This window comes from Lasioglossum baleicum, unplaced genomic scaffold (genome assembly GCF_051020765.1).
Source record: "Lasioglossum baleicum unplaced genomic scaffold, iyLasBale1 scaffold0955, whole genome shotgun sequence".
NCBI lineage: Eukaryota > Metazoa > Arthropoda > Insecta > Hymenoptera > Halictidae > Lasioglossum > Lasioglossum baleicum.
The window spans coordinates 1-15,837 of NW_027470014.1; the positions used below are offsets into that span (position 1 = coordinate 1).

Below are 15,837 nucleotides of genomic sequence, written 5' to 3' on the forward strand. Positions count from 1 at the left end.
GGAATGTTATTTTGTTTCGTTTTAGTTTACTTTTTATTCTAACGCGAAATTACCAACTTTCATGTAACTTTTATTACTTGCATCATTTTTATATTATGAGAAATAAAGTCGATTTCTATCGAACACGAGGAAAGTTTGCTGTTTAAAATTGATTTAAAACGAGAAACGGAAAAAAACTGTTTGATCGAGAACGACTAGTTTGTCAAAAATTTGTTCTTTTATTCGATGTTTTCTCGCGATTAGTTGCATATTCCGATAAAGCATAGCCATTGATTTTATGACGTACGAGCAAAGTATATACCAAGGATTTCCTGTTTATCGTAATTAAGAAGAAGAGAACGTGATAGATACACCGATATTTTCGTTTCTACAGTTTTACCGGATATTCGGTGAATTTAACCGACATGCGCGCGGCGTCAGTAACGGGTGACGTCACGCGTAGTAATACACGCCGAGAGCGCATGGCGAGTGGAGCGTCTGCAGAGGCTGCGCGAAGTGGGAACTGCTTTCGATTGTTGGCGGGCGCCGCCATCTTGGTCAGTGAGCTTGCGAGTGGCTGTACGACGAGGTGTACGTATTTCGGTGAAACGAGTATTTGGTGCGATTTCCCTGAAACCTTTCGTCTACCCGTGAAATCCACGAGCATCCAAGATGTCGGAACGGGAGGACAACGTTTACAAAGCGAAATTGGCTGAGCAAGCGGAGCGCTATGACGGTGAGTACATATTTTCCGGGAAAAGGACCCGGCCTGCGCCAAAATGAAATCCACGAAATCGACACAAAGCACTGCTACAAAGAGAAAGGAGGTAGCACCGCCCTCGTGACGTGCCGACCGTACGATTTCATGGGATATATAACGAGTTCCTTTGAGAACCGAGAACCTCAAACTGTGATCGTGTCTCATTGGATCTGTCAAAAGTCTGTGAAACGTCAAATATGACTAATCCACACACGGTAGTGACCAAGTCGCCGGTTCACAACCGGTGTTTCTTTATTAAAGGGTAGGTTTGTTCTTAGATTCTGTCACTGCCTCGTCAGAGCCTGTCAAGATACGCAAACTCTCGGGAGCCCTTTTAAAGGATCGGTCGGAATGGCACAAAAAGGTTTCGCCGTTTCCGAGTTACATTGTTTCGTCGAAACAAGCTGGCTAACGGCGAGACAGCGTTGCTAGGCGTGCTGTGTTCAGTACTTTACGGGGTCCCTCGGCAGATAACCAGACAAGTCGGTCCTTCACCGACGTGTATGACGCATAGACACGGCACGATACTTACCAATCGCTGCCAGGTTACTCCTTAGACACGTAGTAACGCGTGCTCTGCTCGTGGCATTTGGCCTTGAAAGCAGAGAGAAATCATTTGGTCAATCGACCGACCGATCTATAGAATCGGCAATAATGCCTTTAGAAAATTATCTTGCATTTTTCCTCCTCGCTTTCATCTATGACGTATACTCTTAAGTAGTAGTAATTCTGTATTACGCAGTTACGTGTTCTTAATAATTTTGGCTGCAGAAATTTTTACTTTGCTTCTGGCGAAAGCAACGTGTAGTGGGGACACACGTTGCGGTAGAAGGGGAAATCGTCAAATCTCCTCGTTTTACAAACCTCTCATTTTCCATTTCTCCCTAGATAAATTTTATGCAGCGCGTTTTGTCTCGTGGGATGTTATCAAGCTTGCAAATCAAGTACACGCGTTTGACATTTTGCGGAAGCGCGATGTATCTTCATGCAAATTTCCTGTAACTATTCGGTGACTCGTATTTCTTGCAAACTGGCCTCGCTGTAAGAACAAACATATCTCCGTAAAAACCCTATTTACGGGTTACGATATTTTTTCTTCTTTCTTTTTTTTTTTTTTTTTTTTTTTTTTTAGGTGTTGACCGAAGGAATTTCTTTCGATAAATTTCTCGTGCACGTACGCATCGTGCCTAAACGATAGAGATCATTCTGTCCTGAAATATCCGAATTCATCGTGTATCTCGTTCGGCGAGAAATTGCCGACAATTTCATTAGACCTTGCGAAGGTTGGAAAGCAAGGAAGAAAGTAACCAACGTGACGGGCAAACGTATAGTGTCGTTCCATTCATCTCGCGATACTGCTTTTCATAATTCCGCCGTTTTCGTCGCCGTATGAACACGTTAATCGAGACAGGCATATTAAAGGTGGAAATACTGGCATATAGGAGATCCGAGTTGAAACGACCGCTAAGCGTGATAGTAGAAGGGAGAGGAGCTAGGTGAGACTCGAAGGGAGAGGAGCTGTGCGGGATGAGGAGAAGGAAGGGCGGTGGGCAAATTTGAGGGTTGCAAGAGCAAGACACGGAGGGGGGCGGGAAGGGGGAGGAAAGGACGACGGGCGGGCGAGATTACGAGTGGAGGGTGAGAACGGGAAGGGGTGAGATGTCGGGCAGAGTGGGGGAAAAGAGGGGCCATAGCAGAAGGAAAGTATTGATCTGTACTAGCTATCCTACGTTTCTGTACACCTCCGTTCACTGGATATACTGTGTTCACAGTAATTCTTGCCGCCCGGAACCATCATGAACTTGAGTCTGATCTCTTCTCATAATGTCACCATGAAACGTCTGTTGATTTTACCCGAACAATAATAAAGGGAAAATACACATTAATTCTCTCTGTGACTCGAATATTTATGTGCCGAACAAATTATGCCACCGGTTTTCTTTGTGGACCGTATTTTCTTCGAATCGCGATAATTTGTTATTCTTTTCCTATAAACGACCAGTCCTTTGATACGATATTTTTTTTTGTTAACGAACTGAATTGAATCGTTGCAGGCAATCTCGCAGCGGTACAAATTTGAGATTTTTAATTATATCTATTTTCAAGATGGAATGTAACGATTAACGGATTACGTATTCCGGAAATGAAGGCTCGTATTCATCGTATTCGACGGTTTGAATCAATTTCGCGTTATTGCACGCCGCCATAATAATTTTTCCACCCAGCTATATTGATCTTATCGCGCGACCACAGATTTGAATGGTACTTAAAAATGTAACACAGGGAAAGTATTAGAAATCGTGGATGAAATATTTTTGCGAGAATTATACAAATAATGAAACCGATAGGAAAGCACGTGTACCTAGATCGATATCATTATTCTCGAACATCATATACCCGTAGACAATAAATACATAATACTAACCAACTTCCTCGGAAAGTTCAAGGGGCAGCAGGTTAATATATGCTTGTGCGCTAGTCTTTCTCGCGCAGAGTCTCTCTAACATCCCAGATGAAACTAATAATATATCCACGGATAGGGTAGCCACGTATTAATAATCAATAGATCATTTCCGATTCATTACTTTGCCATGATTGCATGTAATATACCCCGGTAAGTTCGATACCTTTAACGAAACACACAACGTACCTTTACCTTTTAATTCTCATTGTGTCTTGTCGCGTGACAAAATTTCGATAATTCGAAAAACTTCCAATTTAATCTCGATCATAAAATATTCATTTTTTCTCCTCTCATTTTTCTTTAACGTCTTTATCTTATCTATTTTAATTTTTTATCTTATCTGAGTACCCTTTCTAACTCTTTATATATATTATTATACTATTTATTATCGTTTGCTTTTCATTGGTTTGCAATTTAATGACATGTTCATCGACGGCGACGCTCTCGCCGGCGTGATTTTGCAGAAATGGTCGAGGCGATGAAGAAGGTCGCCTCGCTGGACGTGGAGCTGACCGTCGAGGAGAGGAATCTCCTATCTGTCGCCTACAAAAATGTAATCGGCGCGAGGAGGGCATCCTGGAGAATAATCTCTAGCATTGAACAGAAAGAGGAAAATAAGGGCGTCGAAAGGAAGCTGGAGATGATTCGCCAGTACCGATCTCAGGTCGAGAAAGAGCTGAAAGACATCTGCGCAGAGATCCTTGGTGTTTTGGACAAACATCTGCTCCCGTGCGCGTCCTCCGGCGAGTCAAAAGTCTTTTATTACAAAATGTAAGAGAGAACCCCGCCATCTTTCGACTCGCATCTTCGACTAGAAAATCCGTTCTTCCCGCGATTCTATTCGGCCCGGATCGCGTCGCCGTGTTCGTTACCACCGATGGTAAAGTTGCATAAATTATATTGCAAAATCGAGAAGGTGGAAACCTCTAAAAATAACGCATGAGTTTCCGATTGGCCAGTGTGATAACTTAAATTAAAAAGGTAACCAGCAACACGGAAGAACGTTCCGTTTCGGTCACTGATTTTTGAGGTATATTGTTTTCTAAAACTTTCAGCCGTCTGTCTTGATAATTGCACTCCTTAGTGGATTTGATTCATGAACAACCGCGGAGATTTGATTTTATTGTTTTAATAGGATGAAATTATGAAAATTATGACGAGTATTAATAAACGCTGTTCCAACGTATACCGGCGTGTGCTAGATATGAACCGAAGGAACCGACAGGAACAAATTTTCCTCGAACGAAACCTCATACGTTTGCACGTTCGGAAATTAAACGAAGAAACTCGTATTTCGTTTATTTTACCAAGTTTATTTTCTGCTCGAAGATCGGCACGATTGAAATTTCATCCGTTAATGAATGTTATTTTTCTTTTAAGTCTATCTGTATCGGATTGTTTCTTCAAATGGTTGGCTTGTTATTGTAGGAAGGGCGATTACCACCGCTACCTTGCTGAATTCGCCGTTGGTAACGACAGGAAGGAAGCCGCGGAGAACTCTCTGGTCGCTTACAAAGCAGCGAGCGACACCGCCATGACGGACCTGCCACCGACTCATCCCATCCGCTTAGGATTGGCACTCAACTTCTCCGTGTTCTATTATGAGATCCTCAATAGCCCAGACAGAGCATGCCGTCTCGCGAAGGCGGCCTTTGACGACGCGATCGCGGAACTAGACACCTTGTCCGAGGAGAGTTACAAAGATTCTACCCTCATCATGCAGCTTCTCAGGGACAATCTTACTCTGTGGACGTCGGATATGCAAGGAGACGGTTAGTATACCTTTTCGTGAAAAAAAAGTGTGCTCGTTGCGTTTAAAACGTTCACCACCACACTACCAGGCTGTAGAAGCAGCGTCGCACGATCAATAATATGTATTGCAGCAGCGCGATAAAATCTTCTCGTTATATCAGATTTTTTTTTCACGAGGCAACAGGGCTGTGTAGAGAAAGTACAGTGATTTTTTTATTAACTATACGCGTTATCAGAAGAAATTCGTGTTTCACGCAGAGCGAAGCAAAGGTAATACATTCTGAAGTTTTGACAATTCAAAGAAAGAACAATCGAGAATGAGATGATATAATGTTTTACACGAGATTCGAGCTTTTTTTTATTGTATTACTCTTTCGTTGATTGTACGAATTGGTAATGTAATAATATCGTGGACGTTGCATATGTATATATGGGTCAAGAATCATTGGTCTGCAATTTAGAATTCGAGGCTGATCGCGAAAATGAGGCTGCGGCCGTTTCCACCAATGCTTGAATTCAGGCACACTCTCTCCAACTCGCCCTTGCACTATAAAATCACCTGGTGAGCAATTCAATCGATCCTTCTTTTCCTTTCTCCTTAACCGTTTAGATCCTTTTATTAGTGGGGTAGGGTCAATATAACTCGCGCCCAGATTTTGATTAAGAATCGAACCACGACCCTACCCTACCTGTTATACAACCGGTATACACCTTATCGTGCCCAGGCGAGACATGCTTGTTAATGAACTGTTTTTTTCTTTTCTCATGTTCCGCAGGAGAGGGCGAACAGAAGGAGCAGTTGCAAGATGCGGAAGATCAGGATGTATCGTAACTCTAACTGTAGTGAGTGTTATCTTGCGCATATAAAACTGAAAAAAAACACAAGAAAGCAAAAAACTCTTAATAACTTGTAAGCAAAAGAAAACAATTCAGCAGGTGGCAGTTCGGGGTGGGAAGGGGAGATCTTTAGCGATTGCGTGACCCTAAGCACGCACGTACGGTTACTCCAAAAACAAAAAAAGAAAAAAGCAAAACAAAAATGAAAAAAAAGTCGATTCGGAAAATAACACACATTGAATTAACGGAGCGCGCAGAAAAATATAACAAAAAGTAAAAGGACATGCACTCTGCGGTAAATAGAGAGACTGCAAGAGCATTTAGAGAGGCACTATTCTTTGCCTTCTTTGCGTATCGAGAAGAAAATATGCTGTCCTTTTTTTTAGTGGACGATGTCGAGAACGTTGAGTTGACACCGACTGATGGAGCGCATATATATTTGCCCGTATTAAATAAAAGAAGAACACGAGACGAGAGAAATGATGGAATTATGCGCTAATACAGTCGGTATAAACTCTCATTTTTGTTGGTTTCAGTGAGTGAGAACGAATAGCATTATCCCCCACCCCCTCATAACGTTTCACTAATAACGAAACATGTTAATGGCTCGACGTCGATCGAAGTGCATATTGTGTTCGTTTGTTTTCACCCACCCCAATCTCCTCCTCCTCGTCCTCTTCCCCGCTTTTTTACTGCGCGCATCATTACTCTCGCATACTATGATAAATAACGATATTATTAATGTATGCGTGTAAATCGAGTGTAAATCATCTGTTTATCTAAGGGATAAACGCGTCTCCTTCAGAGCTGGAGTTACGTGGTTGATCGACGGCTGGTAAATTAGTCAAGACCGAACCACGCACCTTCATCTCTGTTTTCTGTATAAGATATTATGAATGTACTTCCGACGAAGTGTCCCGGGTTTGCAAAGCAAGTAATTTCATACACCATATAGATCACGATCATGGGTTCTCTCGTGTAGTCATTTGTAAACAATTCAAGAACATGTGCTTACCGCGAAAGCGTCGTACTTAAAAAATGCAATAACATCGATCTGTATCTTAAGTCTTGCTTTCGCAGTATTAAATTTTACGTCGAAATCGAAGAAAAAAAAAGAAAAAGAAAAGATTCTTTTAATCGTGATTAAGAGGAAAGCTATAATACACCGTTCTCGACGTTGCAGATGTTCTTTTATATTTCAATCAGTCGTGTTCCTCGGTAACAAAAGAACATTAATGATTGTCGAGGGTAGGGTGAGAGAAATTATGATAAATCAGCATTTTTAAATGGAAAAAGAGAAAAGAGAAATTACATTTCACAGACAGGAAATTAACAGGAAACATGTAGCTATCTAGCTAGTCTGTAATTGTGGTTGTACTTTTTCATACGCCCCCTGTGTAAACTATAACGATCGCTGTGGTATAACGAATTACAGAATAAACGATTGTATCCCGATTCTTTCTTCACCCGCGCTCACTTTCGCTATTATCACTGTCCTCGATTCCACTGTATCTTAGTTGATCTTAGCCGTGCGTTCATTCACCTTTTTATCGATGAACCATTCCGTCGATTTCCGCTTGCTAGGAAAAAAAAAAGAACGGAAAACATTCCAATGAAAATGATAGAGACTACTTCGTTCGTTACTCTTTACGTGAAAATTTGTTTGCGCATCTTAACTGAGGTAAGCTTAGCGATAAATCCTAGAATTATTCGTTTGTCAAAGTAAATAGTGTCGGTCGAAAATTTGTTATCGATATTGTAAAAGAGTCTTCAAGTGCAATGTTTCCATATCGATGAATTACCAACAACAACGTCTTTGTAACCGAAAATACAAGGAAGCTACGTATAAAGTTTTGCGCGGCGGATATCTTAGACGAGAAGGAATAAGTTTCTGACCGTCACTGTGTTACGTATAGCAAAAAAAAAAGCCGAATCCGTGCAGTTTTCTCTCGCGATCATAAAACGTCGAAGATGTTCCGCAAAACCGTGTAAGCGTGCAGCAAAAAAGCGAGGTGTATACCTGACAGAAAAGCGAAAAAAAAAACTACAAAAAAAAAATAACAAAGGCGAAGGGAACGCGCAAATGAAAAAATCGAGAGCTCTGCCTAGAAATTTTTGGTGTACATCGTGCCCTGTATTTAGGTATTAATAACACGATACAAATTGATAATCATGTTATAAAATAACGTTACAAAGAATAACTCAAAGTAATATCAACGGCACCGTAAGTAAGTATATGCGAGTAATCTTAAGATCGTAAAATTAGGGTATCGAAAGAGAGAGAAAAAAGAAGAAAAAAAAAGAACACTTTAATCGACGCGAATCGTTCAAGCGATAATGTGGAGAGAAGCAAACAGTTTAGAGCGTATCGTGAAATGAAAAGCAAACACCATCCAGAAGTAATTTTGATAATCTTTGTGAGAGGCACCGTGTGGAAGGTAATGGGAACCGTAAACATAACGGATGAAGAACAGTGGAGGAGCAGAGAAAACATCGGACTCATCGGATAAGAATTGCATATAATATATATTATATATATATATAGTTTACGTAAATACGTAATACATGCATAAAACATACCACGCGTACGAGCGGCAAGTCTTTAAGGAAAGAATAAAAAGAAACGAACAGAGAAATTTAAGGTACAATATAAAAGCTTGTCAGTGGCAACGAATGTGGCATAAAATTCCAAACGACGATAAACTGTGAGATACCTCATCCAATTACTTGCTTACACGATGGATTAAAAACAAGATGAAGTAGCCCAACGCGATAACATTATTATTATCGTCGCCGATGTAGCATGATTCATAATGAAATGAAGAAAAAAAATAAATAAATAAATAAATGTAGAGTGTTTCTCGGTTAAAATAAAATAAAATCGTAGGTAGGCATTGATACCACCTGGGTTTCACTGTAGGACTATTAAGGAAGAATTATAGGTGATCGGTGTATCGATTGAGACCGCTTTTATCCTTTATTCAGTATCGTTGTGCGTGCTTAGTCGATTTTTATAAAAAAAAACGAAAAAAAAAGGAAAGCAGAAGGTAAAAGGAATAACACACACTACATACACATCTATTATTCCATCTCTCTAGATGTACTACTTGCTCTTGTCTCTGTATTCTAAACATTAGTTGTGTATCTCTTTCTCTTTCTATAAATACCTTCGGATCATTCCATCTTGTCGCTAACCCAGTTCACGAGAGCGAATAATTAGACCTGGATATCGAAATTTATCGTCATTTGGAGGAGGCTAAATCTGTCATTTCTTTTTCGGATTCGTATGCGTTCTCACGCTCTGTACTACTACTATTACTACTAACTATTACTACAATCAATGCGATTACACCGGATACGACCTTTTTCTGTAAAACCACACACACACGTGAAAGCTACAAATAAAGTAATTACAACTCTCTAATCGTTTCTTCGAATCTTTATTGAATATTATCAAACACGTGTCAGAAACAATAATGAAATATATCGAGAATATTCGTCGTATTGCAGTGTGAAACGTAAATTCGAAACGAATCACTTGGAATTATCATATCTAATGGTAACTTTAATGAGTTTGACAGAATCGTAATTTAATACATAAAGAAGGATTCCAATGCCGATAGCAATTGAAGAAATGCATTATTACAGGGTATGAAACATTTAAGTACGGCTGTTCTAAATGCACTCTACAAAAATACGAGTATCTTGTTTCTATACATTAAGTTACAATTCTGTAAAAAAAATCATTCGTCATATTTATAGTCGTATACTATTAAAAAAAAAAAAAATTACATTCTTTTTATTAAAACCACCCAATTCGCCCTCCTATCGTTTCTCTCTTTCTTTCTCTCGTTAATAATTATGGAATAACTTCGTTTTCTACAATTATATCTATATAAACGTATGTGTATATTCCAGTATCGATCACATAAAATTACTTCAATCCACGACTGTCTGTGCCTGAAATCCGCTTACGCAATCGCGGATTGCGTGCTGCTATTGCCGTTTGCGTCCATACTTTGCGCTTGATTATCTTTCCCGATAACGTTCTCGCGAAAATTCGACGTGCTCGATAGCAGACGCCTCGGCCTGCGTCTGCTCATGTCCACCTGTTTAAGGATTCGTCCCAGCGTGTTATCCGCGCCTGTCATAATCGGAGACAAACTAAGGCTCGGCGCGGTCCTCGTTTTGATCATTCGACCGCTCCTCGGAGATCTCGCGACCTGATCGCTCGTTCTGCGCCTGGCAGACTTTAATTTCACGCTACGCAGCATATCCAAGGAAACCACCGGTCCCTTTGGTCCTGGTATCGTGTTTCTTCTATTTTCCTGAAATGTACATATTTCTTTTTTTAAATTGGTTCGACGAGAACGCAAGGTTCTTCAAAGCTGTTCAGACTCCACGAGTTCGTCGATGAAATGAATTCCATTCATTTTTCATTATCGATGCTTTAAATAACGAGAGGTATATTCGAACGAGTGAACTTCGTAGACGTAACGAGTTGCGACTCGCAGACGAAAGCAAACGTAATCTAATCGTGAGAGACTGAGAACAGCAATGCGTCAAGAACTCGAGCGACCTTAACCGAACGTTGACCAATCTCTCTCGATCTCTGGAGAGCCTCGACTCTCAAAGGACAGAGTTCTCCACGGCTCTTGTTCGTATACTCCAATTAACGGAGCGACGTGCAACAATCCTCGGATTTACCTTAACGTTCTGCGGTGCTTTTTTAGGGTCACCTTCAGCAAATCCTCGACGGTTATAGCCGGCCTGTTAAACAGCGGTGTCGAGCACTTTCTCGAGGGTGTTCTCACGCTTCTGCTGCTGTTCGGGGTAGTCGGTGTCATCGGCTGCAGCGGTGACTGAAACGAGGGTAACGGCGGTGGCAGTGGCGGAGGTGGCGGAGGCGGAGGAGGAGGAGGTGGTGGAGGAGGAGGATCAACGGATGAGGCGACGGATGACGTTAAGATCAATGGGATCGATGGCATCGGGGGTGGCGGAGGCGGTGGTTTCATCGGGGACCTGGACCTCGTGTCCCCTAAAATTTGCTGCAGCTTCTTCAACTCCTGCATCAGCGTCTCGCTGTTCCCGACCAACTTCTTGCTCACTTCCTGTATGCCGCTAATCTCCGCGGTCAGAGCACCGAGGGCAGCTGCATTGCTCACGCGCACCTGCGATGAAAGAACGACGGTAACAAGACTCGTTTAATGCACGAGCAATCCGAAGAATTGCAAATGAACGATTACGATGTTTCTACTTCACAATGTAAATACGTTTTTTGCCCCGCCGAGACGTTTTATATTCGCTTCATTTGCGATTCTTATGTATATCCTTTTATCAAGCATCGTTGTACCTGAGTAATCTGTTCGGATAAATGGCTGACTTTCTCCACGAATATGTTGATCATCTGCTCGTTCTCCGAACGTAACGTTATTACGATCTGGTTCAGCTCTTCTATCTGACGCCTCGTCGATGAGCTGCTAGAAATGGTACGTTTAAAGCTGCCGTAATTCTGAAAGAGTTATCAATCGGATATAAGCACGAATTGTCTTTTTTTAAATATAAGCAGTGACTTGCCTCTTTCAGCGTGCTGGATATCCTCTTTATCACCCAGAAACAGAAGAGAATAACTTTTGCGATGGGCTTCTTCACGAATTGAAAGTTTGGAAATTTTTTACCCTGCTGGATGTTGGCGCATGTGCATCTCTTCCCAAATTCAACTTCTGCCAGAGGCTGTAAATATTAATTCTATTACACCTGTGGTGTGATATTTCTATCGGTTTTACTCGTGGAAAGTTTAGAAAATTTTTCTAGTTTACTTTAACACGAGGAACGTGTAATCTGAATGAAATTAACAGGAAAAATTACTTCTCTGAGACAGTTGCTGCAGCCACCAGAGTCAGTCACAACGGGAAGATCTAAAATCGAGGTGGATCGTGATTCGGAAGTACCACTGCTCCAAGGAGTCTTCATGATCGTTGTATGCGGATAAAAGCAATTCTGCAGGTTCTTTTTCCCGATTGGCAATAGGTCGGCGATCGTAACGGAAGCAACAGGTCCCTGTGGCCTTTCCACCTCCTCCACCTCGTCAAAATTCAATGTGGTCCGGCATCTTTTAGCCGGAGGTGGCGAGCCACTGCAAGGAGTCACGGAATGAGCTCTAATCCTCGTCTTCTTACACTTCATTTCCCTGTATTCTTCTCCGTCTTTGTTATCGTCGCTGTCAACGAAAGGACGTTTATTGACACGTTCGTTGAAGTTTTCCTCCGAAGGTGCGTAATACGAAATCGTGTCGGTTCGTAACAATCGCGTCTCCTCAAATTTCTTGTACTTCGCACTGGTATTCCCATCGTATTCGTGATTTCTAGCCCACACCTTCAAGCTATTCAATTGTCGCAAATTCGCGAAGATTCTTCTGCATTCGTTCCAATTGCTGGCGAACCGACTCCCGCCCGAAGATTGCAAATTTTTCTCGTTCACCACTTCGAACCTCGTGTCGCGATCTTGTTCGCTCCATTTTTCCTCGTTTCGACTTCCACACTCGCGGCTGAGATAGTCGTTCGAAATTCGTCGAGAAAATTGTGGAATCCCTGGCTCTGAGACTCTGATTCCGAATTGAAATTGGTGAATTGCGTCGGATCCGAGGAGTAACCGGAAGGGAAATTGTAAACCGATTTCAAAGGATGAAGCTCACTATCGCAAGTGTAAATATCGAGTCTAGTTCTTGAAAATGATTTTTCCTCCTGTTCGTTCATTTCTAATTTTATTTCATCATTTACCGACAAAGTTTTGTCCAGTGAGAAACATTTCTCTCCAGCCTTGTTTGCCAGCTCGCTTTCGATCAGGTCTTGGCTGTTTTGGCTACATCTCTCGTCTTCTTTCTCGTTTTTTTCCGATCCATTTAGATCCAGTCTCGTTCGACGTGGTCGAGGTACAATTTCTGGACTCAGATCGTCGTAATACGATAAATCCGGCTGATTTGATTCGAAGAGTATAAATTCCGGGGATCGTTGTCGTAACAGTTGTTCGGAAGATTCCGATTTTTTCTTGAACGGAGTATACTTCTCCCGTGCGTTATCAATCTCGTCGGAGGTATCTGATTTTTGTAATAAAGCTTCTTGAGATTGATGTATCTGTTTGCGTCGAGATCGTTTGTAGCCTTTCCATTTTGCCATTATGATTTCGTTCCATGTAGTTCACTCGATGCTTACACAAGTCTTGTCGAGTCCATTTGTTATTGATTAAGGAGGTATCAACATTTTGCAAGTGGAAAATGTTTTATGAGAACTCTTCTTAAAGAAAGAAATTGTGTTGCACGTCGAGAATCACGCGTATTCAGATTGCTTTCGTTGATCTATCGAACGGATACAATAGTACTGTTCTATATATTAGATTACACAGATGACATTGTTAAAGGTTGTCTATTAGCATTTGTTTTGGTTTCAACATAGGCACTAGGGAATTTTTCATGGCTGAGATTTTCTAGATTAGTATCCTTTACACTACTGTCAACTACAAAGTTAATAAAAAGGAAGAATGTAAAAAAAGTAACGAAAACGATATTTTGTGTTTAAAGAAAATTTATTTTCAATTTACCTACGACAAATTTCGCGTTTCAACGATCTACTTCCTTCAAAATGAGGCCAACTTTTTTTTAAGATAGTGCCATCTGCTTCATTTTGTACTGATTATTGTTCTATCGTGTTAATTAGAAAGGATTTTAAATGTCTATGAAGTACGTGTTACGCGTATATCTACTGATCAGTAAAGGATCCACCTTTTGCTTTTTTAAATCTTTCTTTTTTCGTGTACAACACGAATCATTTTCATGATTAATATCGATAATCGTTGAGTTTCATTTCATATCATCCTATTCGGTACTTTTAATTTTTTTATCAAAACAGTTTACAATGTTCATTTTTTGTTCACGAAACTCTCTCCCTTTTCAATGTTCTTCTTGAGTTCTGGGATTGCTGCCTCCAATAATTTCTTCTCATACGCACTGAGTGTCGGGAGACCAAGATTCTTTTCAAGTCCATTTTTCTAAAATTTAATACAAATATAACATTTTCAAGCCAAACATTGGAATACACGGTTGCTCGATAATTATACTTACACCTAACAGAACGGGCGTTGAAAAGTATTTGGTATCAGTAACGTCCGATTGGACGTAACTGCATTCTATGATATTTTTTTCTCCGTTAAGTGCCTTGATTAAGGAGAAACCGAATCGAGCACCAGCATATGCCATCGAAAGCGTTGCAGAACCTGTGCCAGCTTTCGCTTTGACAACTTCGGTACCAGCTTCCTGAATTCTTAGAGTGAGGGCCTTCAGTTTATCTTCTGGGATAGAAACTGAAGGTTTGGTTTGTGAAAGTAAGGGAATAATAGTGACACCGCTATGACCTCCGATAACTGTCACTGATACATCCCGGGGATCAAGGCCCTAAAAAATTTCATATTATATATATGTATATATTTCAAGTATTACGTCGAATTTGTTTGTTATAATTTTACTGACTTTATATTCGGCAATGAACGCGTTTGCTCTGACAATATCGAGCGTTGTAACACCGAACACTCTTTTGGGATCCAAAACGCCAGCTTTTTTCAATACCTCGCAGGCAATAGGAACAGTGCTATTAACCGGATTCGAAATAATCGCGATAAGAGCTTTCGGTGATACTTCTGCTATAGCTTGAACAAGATCTCTCACTATCGAAGCATTCGTGTTAAAAAGATCATCTCTCGTCATTCCGGGCTTACGTGGAACACCGGCAGGTATAATGACCACCTAAAAAATATTTTATAATTTTTGAATTGTTTATTAATTGTGAATAATTTGAATAAATTTAATAAAATAAAAACCTGCGCTCCTTTAACGGCATCCTTTAATTCCTGTGGTCCCGTGAATCCTTTCACTTTTGCCGCCGTATCCATATGCGATAGATCAGCAGCGACACCTGGTGTATTCACAATATCGTACAATGATAATTCGGTTACAAGAGGTGACTGTTTCAGAAGCAATGCTAGCGGTTGGCCGATTCCTCCGCTGGCCCCCAAAACTGCGACCTTGGCATTACTCTGCAGAGCAAAATACTCCAATGTTAAAAGATATATAAAGCGTGCGAATCTAAGTTATTTCTCTTTCATATTACTATGCCAAGAATTTCATGCTTCGTATCTTAGATTAGATTTCACGATATTAAGAGACAAATAACTTTTGATTATGTTAAGATCAATTGTTTTAAAGACATTCATGGTTGCATAATTGTATTTCACGTGTACATCACGAAATGTAGAACGATGTTCTAATGTGATCAATGAAACACATAATATAAACTTGGTGAGAAATTAAAAGAGTGACAGGGATATAAGATGTAGAAGACTGTAGTTAACAATTGTAATTTTAATAGACGTTTGAATTCATACTTAAAAAAGGCTTACCGTGCTGCTGGTGGATAGTCGTTTCGCTCCTTGAGCAACACCCAATAAAGGCTTCAGATATCGCGGCAACATGTTCGCAGTGACTTTGTAGGCACGAATGAGATGGATTTCAAATTTGAGACAACGCTCGATAACCTTTCAAAGACACCCCAATGACCTCAATGATATTTCACACTTGTTCTGTTTCGCTCCCTCCAACTATCTGAAGTGTCGCAAGACGTAGCAATCATGCGTATAACCGCTCTGATAATTTACGCAGGTTTAATACTGGTTGTGATTTATAACGCGGGAATTTTTGAATATTTTTATGTAAATTAACTATGTCTCGGTATAACTTCGTCGTTACTCCTGTAAATCAGAATATTCTTTAAATATCTGTTATATTCTACTACATTTATCAACATGGAGCTTTAACTTTGTTAAATTGTATTTTGAATTTATTATTACATATAAAATGTATAATAATATAATTTACAATAGAATATCTCATTTATATTTTAGATACATTTGAAATATTAAGTAGTTTGAAATATTGTACTTCTACTATTTATTGAAATCTGAAATAATTCTTTCATATCTTGAAAATATATATGAGAGG

General features: G+C 40.3%; 3 protein-coding genes across 5 annotated transcripts; 1 reads left to right on the plus strand and 2 right to left on the minus strand.

The window, feature by feature from the left end:
- Window positions 1–639: 639 nt before the first annotated feature.
- Window positions 640–5,787, plus strand: LOC143220435 (14-3-3 protein epsilon). Of its 3 annotated transcripts, none has more exons than XM_076446085.1 (4): window positions 640–715; window positions 3,668–3,974; window positions 4,632–4,975; window positions 5,717–5,787. In XM_076446085.1, exons 1-4 carry the CDS (start codon window positions 652–654, stop codon window positions 5,785–5,787), a joined length of 786 nt encoding a protein of 261 aa, XP_076302200.1. In that variant the 5' UTR covers window positions 640–651. The 3 variants fall into 3 exon arrangements, with proteins under 3 accessions (XP_076302200.1, XP_076302201.1, XP_076302199.1); XM_076446086.1 differs by having other exon boundaries at window positions 5,732–5,787; XM_076446084.1 differs by having other exon boundaries at window positions 652–715; window positions 5,735–5,787.
- Window positions 5,788–9,763: 3,976 nt separating this feature from the next.
- On the minus strand, window positions 9,764–12,967 carry LOC143220433 (uncharacterized). Its single transcript, XM_076446082.1, is given in 7 exon segments — window positions 9,764–10,120; window positions 10,500–10,525; window positions 10,528–10,963; window positions 11,146–11,304; window positions 11,370–11,525; window positions 11,661–12,337; window positions 12,340–12,967. Coding segments are annotated over 7 exon segments (2,439 nt in total).
- Window positions 12,968–13,706: 739 nt separating this feature from the next.
- On the minus strand, window positions 13,707–15,311 carry LOC143220437 (malate dehydrogenase, mitochondrial-like). Its single transcript, XM_076446088.1, has 5 exons — window positions 15,240–15,311; window positions 14,661–14,876; window positions 14,314–14,586; window positions 13,909–14,238; window positions 13,707–13,835 (listed from the first exon to the last, which is right to left on the minus strand). The coding sequence occupies exons 1-5, from the start codon at window positions 15,309–15,311 to the stop codon at window positions 13,707–13,709; spliced, it is 1,020 nt and encodes a 339-aa protein (XP_076302203.1).
- Between the last annotated feature and the right edge of the window lie 526 nt (window positions 15,312–15,837).

Coding starts and splice junctions, on each gene's coding strand:
- LOC143220435 (XM_076446085.1), top strand. CDS start 652: ATGTCGGAACGGGAGGACAACGTTTACAAAGCGAAATTGGCTGAGCAA. Junction 716..3,667: donor GCAAGCGGAGCGCTATGACG/GTGAGTACATAT, acceptor GTGATTTTGCAG/AAATGGTCGAGGCGATGAAG. Junction 4,976..5,716: donor GTCGGATATGCAAGGAGACG/GTTAGTATACCT, acceptor GTTTTTTTCTTT/TCTCATGTTCCGCAGGAGAG.
- LOC143220437 (XM_076446088.1), bottom strand. CDS start 15,311: ATGTTGCCGCGATATCTGAAGCCTTTATTGGGTGTTGCTCAAGGAGCG. Junction 14,587..14,660: donor ATGCCGTTAAAGGAGCGCAG/GTTTTTATTTTA, acceptor AATATTTTTTAG/GTGGTCATTATACCTGCCGG. Junction 14,239..14,313: donor CGTTCATTGCCGAATATAAA/GTCAGTAAAATT, acceptor GAAATTTTTTAG/GGCCTTGATCCCCGGGATGT.